General features: G+C 38.2%; 1 protein-coding gene across 4 annotated transcripts in view; it reads left to right on the forward strand.

The window, feature by feature from the left end:
• CNTNAP2 (contactin associated protein 2) overlaps positions 1-16,032 on the forward strand; it is a 909,905-nt gene that overhangs the window by 723,526 nt on the left and 170,347 nt on the right. For all 4 annotated transcript variants that reach the window (XM_025147595.3, XM_025147597.3, XM_025147596.3 and 1 more), the window contains one exon: positions 11,890-12,017. In XM_025147595.3, coding sequence (XP_025003363.2) covers positions 11,890-12,017 — 128 coding nt within the window. The remainder of the gene's footprint in view (positions 1-11,889; positions 12,018-16,032) is intronic.

Consider the following 16,032-nt stretch of genomic DNA (forward strand, 5'->3'; position numbering starts at 1 on the left):
AATGATAAAACACTGGACAGAAGAAAACAATATTGAATGGTGATTCCACCTGCCATATAATTCAATGGGGCCAGGCCTCATTGAATATTATAACATCTTCTAAAGTCTATGTTGTCATTGGTAATCAGTCAGTAATTCTTACCCTAGGTTTTCTGGGGTAGTTGTGAAATTTTTGATTGTACTTCAACTGTTTCCTTAGCTGAAGGAAGACATGATTGGGCTGGTGATCAATTTTCATGAATTGGACCCCAGCCAGTATTAAGTCATTAAACATTTGTTTTCAAGATACCCATACGGGTCCAATTGAGAAGTTCATAGGGTCGGTCTCCTAGTTATAGTTACTGGAAGAACCTCTGCTTCTTCCAGTGTTCAAATATTGTGCCAGGTACAAAAGTGCTCTGTCTCCCCCAGATCAGCTACTAGCTGGGCAGCCTGTTAGACCACAGACTCTGAGGCTACTAGGGGATTTAGTATAGAAACTGGGATCCCATACAGACTGGAAGGGGCCTACTGCAGGATCAGGTCTCTCATACCTGCTGAAAAATCTTACCATACCTGGGCTTTCAAATTTGTCTTCATATATTACCTCTCTCATATCCAGTTTGAGAATCTAATTTTGAAGGTCCTCCATGGAGGGCCATAACCCTGTGTGTAGTGGTATATCTGATTTATTAGGCCAGACCACACAGCATGCCACCATCAACCAATCTACTAAGGAGTAGTTTTCATTGGTATATTGAATGCCAGTGTATAGCCTCTGCCTAAGGGCAGGGTGCACAGTTATAGTTGCCAATTTAGAGATTTATGGTCCATTGACCATAACACTTTCTGCCCCCTGAATCCCATAATCTCAACAGCCAAGCTAGCACAACTTCTCCGATTTAGAAGTTGTATTTTATGGATCAACGAGGCCCACTGATTCAGGAACCTGGTTATTATTTACTGAAATGTTACAGACTTGCCCTATCAGAAAATTCAGGGCTGTTTTTTTCCCCTATCCCCACCAAGTTCTTGCCCTAATTTTTCTATGTGGTCTCACAATAACTGGTTTTCATTTTCTAAGGTATTAGCTCTCATTTCAGCCTGATTTAAAGCATTTAGCAGTAGCCATACTACTGTAGAAGCAGCTAGTTGCAATCCTTTCATAACATATATCATTGCTTAATCCACAAAAATAATCCACCATGCAGAATGGGGGACCCATTTTTCAGTTATGGTACCCAGTTTATAATAAGTTGATCCCAGAAATCCTGGGATCTATCTGGGGATTGTTTTGTCTAGAGAGATTATGCTCCACTCCCCCCCAACCCATTTAAAGGTAATCCAAAGGAAAAAAACAATTATAAATATAGTTTTTAGTATATTCAGCCAGCCTTGCCAAATCTACATCCAACAAATACACAATTAGCAAAGTGATAAGGCTAGGCTGGTATTTACAGATTGTACAACAAGAAGAATTATCACAATAAATAAATAAATGAAAATGCTTACCCATGTCCTAAGCTCACAGAAAAACTCCAAAGAAAGCAATCTCCAGAAAGAGATCCTTCCTTAGTGGCAGTCAGCCTTTATATGGGGTCTAGAAGAGGTGGAGCCAGGCTCCACCCCTTCCCGTCACACAGGTGAATTGCCTTCACCTGTGCTCCCACGGCTGACTTGGTGCTTGCCTCAGGTGATCAATCAGAGGTTCAGGCCATGATTCAACAGTTCCCATACATAGTTCCTCCAGTAATTGGTACATGGCCTACTAACGTTGTGGTCGACACTCCAGTCTTCATTGCTAAGGGGACCCTATCATGTCCCTATGGCAGATCAGGACCCCTCTCCCCTTTGGTGCCTGATATAGTTATGCAGCACAGATATCTGGCCAATGGGTGTGGTACAAGTGGCCAGGGCATGGCCCAGTACAAGCCGAAGTGTTGACCCAGCACAGGAATATAGCCTGTATCTTGTCCTGGAGGGCAGACCTTCCCCTTCTTGTACCCCTGAAACATTTGTACTACTCTCCATGAGTTTTTGAGTATCCAGGATCACCAGAAAGAGCAAAATGTCATCCGAGCATTCCAGTGTCGCTGTGAGACCAAACACAACACCTGGTGATGGCCTGTGTGGGATTGATGGAACATAAGATGGACCTGCACCAAACAACTGCATGCCTCCAGTAACACCATTGAGCACTGGCCCACAAAAGAACCTTCAACTGCGAATCAATCATCAATCATGATACAGTATGTCAACCTGCGTCACTATGGGCAATTGTACAGGTGTCACAGTGCATTGGATCTTTATATTAGGGAAGGTTCACCTTCCAACCAGCTCAATTGTTAGTTCATGCTGTGAAGAGTGGGAGTGTATGGTAGCTGTTGAGTCACGGCCTGAACCACTGACTGAGCACCTGGGTAAAGGACCTGGTCAGCCCTGGGAGCACAGGTGAAGGCAATTCACCTGTGTGACCAGAAGGGGTTGAGCCTGACTCCACCTCTCTTAGACCCCATTTGAGGGCTGACTCTATTTGGGAGTAAACTTCTGGTTGAAGATTCTTCTCTTGCAGAGTTTTTCCTGCGAGTCTAGGTATTTGGAGACAAATGCAAACCTTTACTTTTCCCTTTAAATACTACCCTGTCCTTGTGTTGTTCTACTCCTGTATCACCTTTGTACTGTGTTAATCTCTTTCCAATTATAACATTTGCTTAGTCTTTGATATATATTTAAAACAATCTAGTAGTCTCACATAAGCTCTACACAATTACCAGTAGAGGAAATAACTCTTGCACCCAGAAGAGGCAAAACTTCTCAGGAAAAAAGAACGGATGCAGTCCATCAGGTCCCATGGACTTGTGAGCATCCAGCTTTTGGAGTAGGTCCAAAATAATCTCATCATGGATTATACAGGGCCTATTCTGTTCCCCATCCCTATCTACCAGTGCAAGGGTCTGTGTGCCCAGGGGGCAACTCATCTTACTATTAACAACAGAGGCAAAGAAGGCATTAAGTACCTCAGCGTTACCCTAATCCTTGGTCATCGTGTTCCCTTCTTTGCCCAACAATGGATGGAGATTCTCCCTAGCCTTCCTCTTACTGTTGATATATTTATAGAAATATTTATTGTTGACTTTCATCTTAATGGCCATGGTCAGTTCCAGCTCTGCTTTGGCCATTCTAATTTTCTCCCTGCACAGCTTCAGTATGTATTTGTAATAGAATGGGTTGGAGGGGACCTTGGAGATCACCTAGTTCCAACCCCGCTACTGTAGGCAGGGACACTTCTAGACCAGGTTGCTCAAAGCCCCATCCAGCTGGGCTCTGAATGTTTTCAAGGAGCGGGCCTCCACAGTCTCTCTGGCAGCCTGTTCCAGTGTCTCACCACCCTCACAGTAAAGAATTTCTTCCTGATATCTAGTCTAAATCCACCCTCTTCTGGTTCAAAACCATTTCCCCTCGACCTGTCACTAGCTACCCCTGTAAAATTCCTTCCCTGGCTTTCCTGTAGGCCCCCTTCAGGTACTGGAAGGCTGCTATAGGGTCTCCTCTGAGCCTTCTCTTCTGCAGCCTGAAGAGTCCCAGCTCTCTCAGCCTGTCCTTGTAGGGGAGGTGTTCTATCCCTCTGTTTCCCCTTTTCCAATCAGTGTGAACTTCACTCATTATGTATAAACATATCTATGAAGAAAAGATACATCAAGTATTTTAAAAAATATCTCTGTGGTTCAATAATTTTGTGCTGTCATGGGAAGAGCATAAGTGCATTTGCAGTTATTAATCCTATGAAGCAAGAATATTAAAAATGCTGTCAATAAATATGTTATCTCACGTTTAAAAAATATTTGCTAAGTATGACATAAAATATGGTAATAACATTTAGTGGTCTGTAGTTTAACTGTAGAATTAAAACATCTTGCAAAACAGCATGAATTTAAGTATCTTGTGTCAAATTTAAGGCATTTATCTATTTTTCCAGAAGAAAACAGTATCAGAAATCTTAAAATCTTAGAAGACCCAAGAATTAAATTTTGTCTTTCTATTTGGCACAGCGCACTTCAAATAATGCTCTTAAAACCATGATTGTCTCCTGGTGCCATCTTATTTAATAAGTAACCCAGAACAAGAAAAATTTTATTGCTGTCATGAAAAGCAGAGAAATTATGTATTCCTTTATGAACTGGCGGGCTGGGGGAGGGAAGAAAAAGCCAGCAAAATAAATATCTAATAATGTAAATCCTCTGAATCAAGACAGCAGATTATGGCAAAACGTGAACAGGCAGCTCAAATCTCACTTATTAGCTTATTTTATTAATATGACTTTAACTATTAGATTACCATATGTAATGATTATGAAGCAGATCAGACCAAAAGGATATCTTCAGCTACTGTTCTGAAAATTGGAGAATAGCTAAATGGTGTTCAGAACAGGGATAATTACTGGGATTCGTTAATTCAGGCAAAGAAGTGAAAGATCATTGAAGAGACTGAGCTGAAGAACTGAAACTTAAGTTTATTAAATGCTAAAGACAGATCGATTTGGGGTCACTGAGAATTGTTAGGTTTTGCACTATACCTATGCGTAGGTGCCTACCTTCATTGGAACAAAGAGTAATTCAGTAGCACCCAGGGACCCTAATCCAATCTTGCTATTCAGTGCAGATCTAACCAGACTGGTTGGTTGAGGTCTGTATCTACTTGAGTTCTGAGAACCTCCAAGAAGGGAAATTCCAGAATCTCTTTGGACAACCTGTACCAGTATTTGACCACCCTTACATGTAATAGCAATTTTCCCATGATCCAACTTGAGACTGTTACCTCTTTGTATGTATACTTATATGCATACATGTATATATTTGTTTATATCTCTCTTGTTCTTCTAATATAGAGCTTCCCTAAGTACAACAGAGGCCTTCTAAAATACTGTGAATTTAGGTTTAAATCAGCTATGTCTGACTTAGTCAGCTGTTTTTAACAATATTTTGTAGAATCACTTATTCTATCTTGTCATCAAACTACTAGAAACTACACTGCTTTACAATACATTGATAAGTACACACCTGTACAGGTGATTCAGACTTTAATTTCCTTTGCATTTATAGAAGAGGGTATGAATTAATTTTCAAACTCCAATATAACCCAGTTATTCAAGCAAGGTATCAGAGTATCCAGCTGCAGACTTTACAGGCATTAGTCTTCATATTACTAGGATCTTCTGATTGTTTTCTGCCAATTTACATGAAATGGAGTACTGTTGCTGGCTTATGTGCAGCATACTTCTTGAAATCTGTGGGCTTCATTTAGTTGAAAAGTGATGCAGAAGTCTTAAGATTTGTTATCAAGTCCTCATAAAAATTATAGGCGTAAAATATTCTGTATTGTAAGAGAAGGAATTATTGCAAGTACTCAAAATAAGTTTGTTTATTGATGCATTTCTTGCTAGGAGAAGATGTAGTAGACTAGAATAGAATCACCAGGTTTGGAAAAGACCTCTAAGACCATCCATTCCAACTGTCCACCTATCACCAGTATTTCCCACTAAACCATGTCCTTCAGTAATGTTTTTGAAGAGAATAGTTCAGTTGGTGGGGACCTTCAGAGGTCATTAAGTCCAAATGCCTCATCTCTCTAGGGCTAACAAAAAAGTTAAAGCATATTAGTGATAGTGTTGTCCAAATGTCTCTTGAACACTCATTGAAAAGGATATGACATTAACTACTGTGCTAGGAAGCCTGCTCCAGTAGACAGTCCCTCATGGTACAGTAATGTTTCCCAGTTCTTGTTCTGACACTCTTCTGGTACAGATTTGTGCTGTTCCCATCCTGCCTTTGGTGCCCTGTAGCAAATCCTGGCCCTTCCCTCTGCTTCTTCTCCTCAGGGAGCTACAGAGAGCAATAATGTCAGCCTTCAGTCTCCTCTTGACTGGACAGCCAAAGTTGGGGCTCACTACTTTGTTTGCCTCCTCTGGATACTTTCAAGGACCATAACATCCTTATGTAATGAAACAATAGACAAAAACAACAATAGAAACATCACTAAATGAGAAAAAGAATGGCATCTTGAAATGCTCCTTTCTGGAATGTGGCTTTGCTTCTTAGATAAATTCCATAGTTTTCTGGTGGATTATGAGTTGGTCCACTTTCTGCTACTATGTGGTATGAACAAGAGGCACTTTGCTGGTAAATTCAGCAGTTTCACTCTTGTTCTGCATAAAACATGATGAAATAGATAAGTAAGAAAAATGTAGGCAAAATCTGATTATTTTTCTTTTTGTTGTTGTTGTTCTTGATTTCATGGGGATCTTAGACAAGAAGTTGAATGTGAATCAATAGTATGCCCAGATAGTCAGGAAGGCCAACTGTATCCTGGGGTGCATTAAGTGCAGCATAGCTAGCTGATAAAGGAAGTGATTGTTCCATTCTACACCACTCCGGTGCAGCATCACCTTGAGTACTGTATGCGGTTTTGGGTGCAAAATATAAGGAGGACATCTTTCTACTAGAGAGAGTTCAATGCAGGGCTGTGAACATGGTGAAGCGTCTCGAGGGAAACCATCTGAAGAATGGCTGAAGTCCCTTGGTTTGTTCAGCAGAAGAGGAGACTGAGCAAAGACCTCATCATGGCCTCATGATGGTGATCAGAGGGGTGGATGCTGATCTTCTGTCTCTGGTAATCAGTGATAGAACCTGAGGAAATGGCACAGAACTTCAACAGAGGAGATTCAGGTTGGGTATCAGGATATTCTTCACTGAGGAAGAGATCAAACACTGGAACAGCCTCCCCAGGGACATGGCACCAAGATTACCAGAGTCCAAGACTTGTCTAGACAACATTCTCAGATAAATGATCTGATTTTTGTGTGTAGTCCTATGTAAAGCCAGGAGCTGAACACAATGATCCTCTATGTGTCCCTTCCAACTTGGGATATCCTATGAAAAAGGAGAGAAAGCTAAAAGTCTTGCCTCTTGTTAACCTGAGGCATCTTTGTAAACTCTCCTGTGAAGAGAATTTTTTTTAAAAAGAGCACTTCTTAAAATATATTATGGGTGGTTTGGGGGTTTTTGTTGTTGTTGTTGTTTTTTGTGAGGGTTTTTTTTGTTCTTGTTTTTGGCATTCTGAGATCGGTACTTATTTTATACTTACAATCTATTTGTAAGGATGGTAGAATAAATAATAATTACAATCTTCAAAGGAAATGAAAAGAAAATTTAATGGAGGTACTAAATATTATAGTCTTCTATTTCATTTAAAAAAATATTTTCATCTTCAGGGAAGGAAATGACTATAAATAATAGAACAGCTTTGGTTGGATCACCTATTTCCAATCATCCTGCTGTGGGCAGTGTTGACACCTGCTAGATCAAGCTATCCAGGGTCCCATCCAACCAGGTCTTGAACGCCTCCAGGGATGAGGCATCCACATCTTCTGAGGGCAGTATGTTCTAGTGCCTTATCCCCTTCTTTGTGAAGAAATTCTTCAAAAAATCTAACCTAAGTATTTTAGTTTATAACTATTTGCTCTTGTTCTATTGCTATATGCCCATGTAAAACGTCAGCCTCCCTTTTGTTTTAAGCTCTCTCCAAGTATTGGGAGGCCACAGTGAGGCCTGTTCCTGGAGCCTGCTCTCCCCAGGTTAAACAAGCATGACTCCCTCAACACTTTCATAGACAAGGTGCTCCAGTCATCTGATCATCTTCATAGACCCACTCCATTATCTCTGTATCTTTCTTGTGTAGGGAGCTCCAGCCCCGTAAAGTGTACTCCAGATGGGGCCACACCAGGGTAGTATAGAAGGGAAAAAATCACCTGTCTTGCCCTCTGTCCACCCCTCTTTTGATGTAGCCCAGAATACCATTGACCTTTCAGACTGCAAGCACACACTACTGGCTCATGTCCAGCTTTTTGTCCAGAGCATCTAATTCCTCCCTAGAGTTACATTCAAGAAGTTCTTCTCCTAGTCTGTACATATATCTGGGATTGCCTCAAGTATGACACATTAGACTTGACTTTGAACCTCATTAGGTTTTTGTGGGCCCACTTCTGAAACCTGTCTAGCTCCCTTGGGCTAGTGTACCTTCTTTTTATTGTCAGCTGCACTACTCAGCTTGGTAATATCAGCAAACTTGCTGAAGGTACACTTGATCTTTTCTTCTATATTGCTGATAAAGATGTTAAAGAGAGTCAGTCCCAAGACAGACTCCTGGGAAACATAATTCATGACCAGCCTCCTGCTGAACATAGAGCTGTTGACCACAATCCTCTGTCTGTGGCTGTCCAACCAACTCTTTATCCACCAAATAGTCCAGCATTCAGATCCATATATCTCCTCCACCTCCCTGGGCAGTCTGTTCCAGCTCCTGACAACACTCATGGGGAAGTATTTCCTAATGTCCAACCTGAATCTCCCTTGGTGCAACTTGAGCCCATTCCCTCTAGTCCTATTGCTAGTCACACAGGAGAAGAGGCCAGCCTCTACCTCACCACGACCTCCTTTCAGGTTGCTGTAGTAAGGTACTTGCTCTATCAAATAGTGATATTGTGCTCTTTGTAACTGTTGTGGTTTCCATGGAAATAAATAGGAGGCATCACTTTCAGAGCAGCCTAAGTATGTTATAGAATTTCAGGAATTACAGTATGGATGCCTGTGAGAGTTGGACAACCATGCACCTTTTAACTGGGAATACAAGGGAGATTATATTCTTCAAATTATTAGTAATAATTAAGTATAATTAAGCAATATGTTTAACTTTCAACCCACTTCCTATTCAAAATGTGTTGGGCTTTTTTCATATTCAAACAGTTCCAGTTCTTCAGATCATATAAACCTTTCTTCGTAACTGAGTACTTTTGTACCTTTTGTAACATTGTCTTTGTGTTTTTCTGTATAGGACTACACTAATAACTGAAATGTCTAACAAAACAGGAGAAAGTTAATGACACTGTTATCAGAAGTCTGTATAAAATTACTAAATAAGTAAACTAATCTAATATAGAATATTACTGTTACTTTAAGTGTAGTTGTTTTTTGTTTGTTTGTTTGTTTGTTTGTTTGTTTGCTGAAACATAGGTTTCCTTTTTACATACTACGTAATGCTTATAAAGAGTAAGAAGGTGTTCATAATCAAAAGAATGATAAATCTTACACTAATATCTGCTGCCTTCATTCACAGGCACTCTGAAGGACTTTGCAGACTGTTTTATACAGGAACAGAAATTAGAAATAGAAAATTATGCTGAGACTTCATAAATAACTCCCAGTAATAATTAAAGGATTTGATCAGATTCATTTATCTGCTTCTTGGCTATTAATAGGAACATGAAACACTCTGGTTTCAATTTTTACTTTAAGGGGATTTCCTTCGGTGAGGAAAAACTTCAGGAACTCCCTTCACCCTCTTAATGTGCAAAATCTTTAGATACTGGCAGAAGTATTATCGCTTTTTGGAATTGAGTGTTCCAGATGTGATTATTTTTAAATATGTAATACAAAGTCTAGCGGTATAGTCAGTCTTTAGTTTATAACTCCTATGTCTTTGTCGGCACTGATTTCTATGTCCTCACGATCTGCAAAAGCTATCATCCCCCCCTTATTGTTTTGTTGTTTGTTTTTTTTTGTTGTTTGTTTGTTTTTTAAGAGCAATCAAACTACACAGGATCTGTTGGAGAAGAGACATGTCACTTCTCCCAGCCTTTAGTCTTGTACCACTCGATGACAGTTCTTTTGCACGAGAGACTGCATTTTCTACAATGATGAGAATAAACATGATCAGTAGAGAAGAAGATGACTTTTAATTTCCTTGAAAAGAGGAAAGCGCTAATGGTGACAATTAAAGGACTACCTTTTGAAATCCTTTTTTGCAGCAGAGATACTAGATCTGTGAGAAAGAAGGAAGAGGAGTGCCAATAGTTTTCTTTTTACTGCTCTTTGAAGAATCCTTTGTTTCATACAGTTGCACTCATTTTTAAGCATTCTCTGAAAGTGTAGCAAGCAGCAGAGAAAGCCAATCTGAGAGGAAAATATCACGAAGAATAAAGTGATGACCTACACATATCCTCCATCAGAATGGAGTGGGTCCTATGTCTCTGCTGTTAGCAGAGATAGAAGATCAGGACTGCATTCTTTGTTATTCAATCTTTTATTTCTTATGAGGGAAACCATTTTATCTCCCTCTTCTTACATCTCTTGTCTCCAAATTGATAATAATGAAACTTTTGTAAAGGGTATTGAAACCTAGAGGGAAAAGAAAAAAAAAAAACAACAGTAAGCAGCAGTCTATCATAATCTACACAAGAATCTGTGAGAGCTATTCTATTCCACTCTGTTTTCCTTCCTTTTTAACAGACCTTGGTAGCATCCTTCAACCACAGACAGTTAATGATCTCTCCAATGCAAAGGGCCAAGGAAGAAAGGCAAGTGATCTGAAGAGGAAGAATATACAGTTAAAGAAAACAGACAATCAAGTGTTTGAAAAGATCTATTAATTAATTATACTCTTCATCATAGAGAAGAGATGCCTGTTCTAATGATCTGTTACTCAAAATGTGATAATTATTTTCTCAATTTTTTTAATTGTATTTTGTTTTTAAAAAATGAGAGAATCATACTTTCTATCAGTTCAGAAGGACAGAAGTGACTGGACGTTCCTGGAAAATACTGAACATTACTGCAGATCATGAAATGCCTGCTCTACTTCTCAGTTACTAGTAACCTAACAAGTCAGATCATGAAGTTATTTAAGTTAGAGATAAGAAAGAATTCCAGGTTCCTGAAAGGTTTACCAGTTCTGTTCACACTGTGCACTTTAGTATTTTTTCCAGATTCCGAATTCATCCTTCATCCTATGTTATAGTTAAGCAAAGGAACATCAGATCAAAAAGCTAGTTACTTAATGTACTCAATAACATGGCAAGGTATAGCTAGATACAAAGTAGAAAAAAGAAATCAGATGAATTTGTTATGGTTCCTCCTACTTTCTTTTGTGTTAGATTGTGTAGTTTTATTAAGAAAAAGCACTACACTTACTACGTATATGCTTTTGTTTTTCAATATGTTCATACAAAAACGAAGAGAACTGAGAGATGAAATATCTAATTAAATTTGGTTTGTTTCATTTTATATTTGGAGGAAATGGTCCTTAAAATACCAGCAGGATCCATACCCTGAAATGGTAAATAATGAATGTTATATGAGTGTATAGTGATTTGGTCTATATGTAAAAAAGACACTGAGTTATTCACAGCAGTTGGAATGAGGAATTTCTGCACATGACTGAATTGAATTTTAGATATCTTACTAACTGAAATAGTGCTTGTGGAGTGGCTGCATACCCATAATTTTTAGATTTATGTTTTTTGGATTTACACCTTTAGTGTTGGAAATAACAGAACTAACATGACAAGCCTTTTCAGATAATTAGGCTTTAATAGCTCTCTTTTAGTTTACTATTAAAAATATACAATGTAAAAGAAGCACTCTTTCTTTAGTATGTGGAGGTCATATCATTATGATAGTAACTGGCAACATCTAAAGCTAACAGGACATCCAAGGAAGTCTTACTTTCATTCCTACTCACAAGACATGTGCAAACAAATCCACAGAAAATTGTTAAACAGAGCTGGTCAGGTCAGAAAGCAGAAAAACCCAGAGAATTCCAGCTAAGTCCAGGAATCGTCATAATAAAAAATTAGAAAAGAAAAAAAAAAAAACCCACTAATCTTATTGTATTTCTGCTGTCCCTCCATCAATTTTCTAGCAAATTTATGCTTTTCTTCATATTTTCATCAAACTGATGACTTTCTAGATGAATTTTTACAGGATAAACTTGTACTGATGTAATTATTTCATTTGTTCACTGGATGATAATAATGATGAAGCAAATCATGTCATTCACCATTGCTTTCTTGTGATTCAGGAGAAAAGATGCTGGGATGCTGTCATACAAAGAGCACCTACCAGTGAGTCAAGTAGTGGTTGGAGACATTGATCGGCCTGGGTCTGAAGCAAAGATATCTGTGGGTCCTGTGCGTTGTCAAGGAGATCGTAAGTTGGCTATTTTTCTTCTGCTTAATACTGCATAGAAACAATATTACTCAATTATAATTTAGTTGATTCCTCACGCATATTAAGGCAAGTGTCTACCTAGTCAAAGCACGAACGGATAATGTGACTTCAGAAATTTTGTCTATGAAACAGCATGCTCATCTTTGCATTTAAAATGTGGGTATTTGTCTTTATGATAGATGTGGCAACTTTTATTATTCAGGTAAGTTTATGTAGGTACAAACAGCGACACAGATTGCACAAGTACATCTCTAAACATCCAGTGCTGAAAAACCCTAGACCATGGGTATCCAACCTCTTGCCTTGCCTGGGCTGCATTTCAGGAATAGAAATTGTCTTGGTCCACATATACATAGGTCATTCCAAAAGTGATGCCTCCTACTTATTTCCATGAAAACAACAACAGATAGAGCACAGCATCACAAATTCATAGAACAAATTCTCAGCTACAAAACACTATTTTTTCAACATAGTCACCACCATTAGCTATGTATTTTCACCAGCAATGATCAAGAGCCTGCATGCCTCATTCAGAACAATCTGACCAACTGTCACTACTGCTGAAACACATCACCCACCACCTTACTGTACTCACATACACTGTTTGGTCTAAATAACGATTAAGAAAAGGTGGATAAATGTCAATGGGTGCAATTTTTTTCACATGGAGGAATTCAGTGACACAGCTTTCCGTCACACACACTTCCACGTCAGACACCAATTTGTCAGGCTGCCCTTCTGCTGCCATCTGCCACAGAGCAATAAAATATAATGGAACATTGGTGGGAAGGCTTAACTTTTACTGCCATACCACCAATATCCACCTCTGATATTATGGGACAACATAATAAAACAGGAGTCATTATTTTGGAGTATCACTTGCAAAATGTACAATATCGTTCACATACAAGTAACAAAACATTTTAAATATTTTTCTTAAAACATTAAAAAAAAAGAAAGAGAGGGACAAGAACATGAAACTAGTGGGATATTTGTGCTGTGCTACAGGCTGGGGGTAGAGTTGCTGGAAAGCTTCATGGAGAAAAATGATCTGGGGGTGTTGGTCAACATTTGACTGAACATGAGCCAGCAGTGTGCACAGGTGGGCAAGAAGGCCAACTATTTTCTGGCTTTGCATCAGAAATATTGTATCTATAAGGAGCAGGGAGATGGTCACCCCTTTGTACCCAGCTCTGATAAGGTTTCACCTTGAGTACTGTGTTCAGTGTACCTCTCACTACAAGAAATCAAGGACCTTGAGTGTGTCCATTGAAGAGCAACAAGTTGGTGAGTGGTCTGGAACACAAGTCTTACTAAGAGAGCTTGGGGGAACTGAGATCATTTAGTTTGAAGGAGGCTCAGGGGAGGTTGAGACAAGGTCAGTGTTATCCTGTTTTCCCAGGAAACTAGGACAAGAAGAAATAGCCTCAGGTTGTGCCAGTGGAGGTTCAAATTGACTATTAGGAATAATTTCTTTTCAGAAAGTGTGACGAGGCATTGGAACAGTTTGCCAAGGGAAGCAGTGGAGTAACCACCCCTAGAGGTGTTTAAGGAAAGTTTTTAGGAACGTTTAGATGTAGGACATAGGGACATGGCTTAGTTGGCAATATTGGCAGTAGGTGGATGGTTTGCCACGATGGTCTTTTCCAACCTTAGTGATTCTATGATTCCATGATTTTTAACAAAGGCTGAAAAAACTACCATCCAAAATACCAGCATTTGGAGCACTTTGCTTCTTAGGACAGATACAGTGTATAAGGGAAACGATAGCTGAAAATACTCTTTCCTATGGCTGCCTCTAAATCTATATTAATGGGTTGTAGTGTGAAAGAGAAATACTCTATATTTATCCAAACAGTAGAGGTTTTTGCAGCTTATATTTTCAGGCAGTTAAAGTTTGACCCATAGTTTGACCGGAAATGGCCTGTAGTCATATGATGCAGTCAGTCACAGACTGAGATCTTCTGTGAAGTAAGAAAAAGAGTTCCCTTTGAGACATAGCGTGATTTTTTTGAAGTCTTTCTGTTGCTGCCTAAATGAAAACATTTCCTCATCACTAGTGAAAATAAATTCTAGTTAGAATACATAATAAAAGTATATTATACAGTCTAAAAAGCATAAATGTGAACAGAAAGAGATAGACTTAGTCATGAAGTCATTTTATCTAGACATTAAACAACTGTAACAGAGTGGATTTGTTTACTTAGAAAGATGACCCAATGGCTCATTTTATTCTCTTGGGTCACTGAGGAAAGCACTCACATACGAGGAATAATCACAACAATGTGATTAATTCAACTAGACGATCCTATCCCAAAGCATGAGTGGACATCAGTACTTATTTTATCACCTTCAACAATTTGCAGTGAAAAATCAAATAACTTTGAAATACTATTTCTTGGATTCTTTAATGAAAAAGAAACGTTTATTTCTTCTGTTTTGCTGGTAGAACCAGAAGACAGTGTTAGTGGGTGGGACGAATATCATGATGGTCTTTGAATGTATCTGTATTGTACATGCAATACATATTATCCAATGCAACAAATAAACATATACATGTTAAGTAAATAGCTGTGGAATTTAAGCAGATTTTTTTACGATTACTAAAGGCAGATACTCTGAAAAATAATTAAACTCTTAAATGGATCAAGCGTTGACCCATGTTTACTGTACAATTTCCAACTGATTGGGAATTCATAAAGGTTAATAAAAATAGATGTATATACACAAGTTTAGCAATAAAAACAAAATTTGTGAAAACACAGATATTTTGATTAGTTTTCTAACTCAAAATAACAGTGAAGTAACTAACACCTTAAATGGGTATTTCAGGTATTTAATCCCATTATGCTTTCAGTTTAACTATTACTTCAAAAATTAAGAAACAAAATATTTTCATCTTTGATTATGTCTAAGACATCATCTACAAGCACCCAGACTAGAACTTTTTTTTATCACTGACCTTAATTTTCATTTGATAGCATTTTTACTTCTAGAAATCAGCAATGCATGTCACTACAATACTGGAGTGTTGTAGAAGTAATCATCTTCTACTGAAATTTTAATTAGCTCTTTTACCTATTATAATTTTAATCTATTTATTTATTTATTGCTGGTATACTCTCCAGCTTATCTTACTTTTGTAAAAATAACTTCACTTTTCTGACTGCTAACACATTCCCTAGATGTACTATTAGAGAACTCTCTTCGTACATAGCTTTAGTGCATTACTGAAATCTGAAAGCTGATTATACGGCAGTGTTATTTTCTCTTGAAACTCAGGCTACCATTAAAAAACTAGTTCAAGATGTTGAAAGAAGTATAAGGAAGAAGAGAAAACAAATCATTAGGTCATGCTTGTTAAATAGATTCCTTCTGCAATTAATATATATTTCTGTTTAGTGTTAGCTTCCAAGGTATTCTATGTCAAAGAGCTATTCCTTAAGCTCCCAAATAAAGCATGGACTGATAAGTTTACTAACCATTTTTTTCAGTATATTTTATTATTATTATTATTGAAGTTTTTCCATCATCTTATTTTCAGCTGATACTAACAGGAATGGATATCCTGTTCGTAGGACAATCTAAGTTTAGTTTACCATTTTTTTTCTGGGAAACATATCATCAATTTGGAATGTAATGAAAATGGGCTTGCATACACATGAAAGAGTAAATTTATTTTTCACATACACAAGAATTCTGCATCACCAACCTGTAGATGTGCTAGAAAAGAAGTACTTTATGGAATACATTGCTGATGAACGGTCAGTTAGAAGGAAGGAAACCGAATGATACAATATAGATTTTTTTCTTTCTTTAATACACGTGCTGAAATAGCAAGCTCTCAGCTGCCTGCACTTACACATAGCAAAGGCCACCAGCTCTGCTGTACTCTTACAGTTAACTGGGCTTAAGTGGCATGTCAGTGTTTCTACACCTAATAGAGAAGTAGCTATGAAATGCATAGCAAATGATATTGTAATTCCGATGTTAG

This window comes from Gallus gallus, chromosome 2 (assembly GCF_016699485.2).
Source record: "Gallus gallus isolate bGalGal1 chromosome 2, bGalGal1.mat.broiler.GRCg7b, whole genome shotgun sequence".
In the NCBI taxonomy this organism is placed as follows: Eukaryota; Metazoa; Chordata; class Aves; order Galliformes; family Phasianidae; genus Gallus; species Gallus gallus.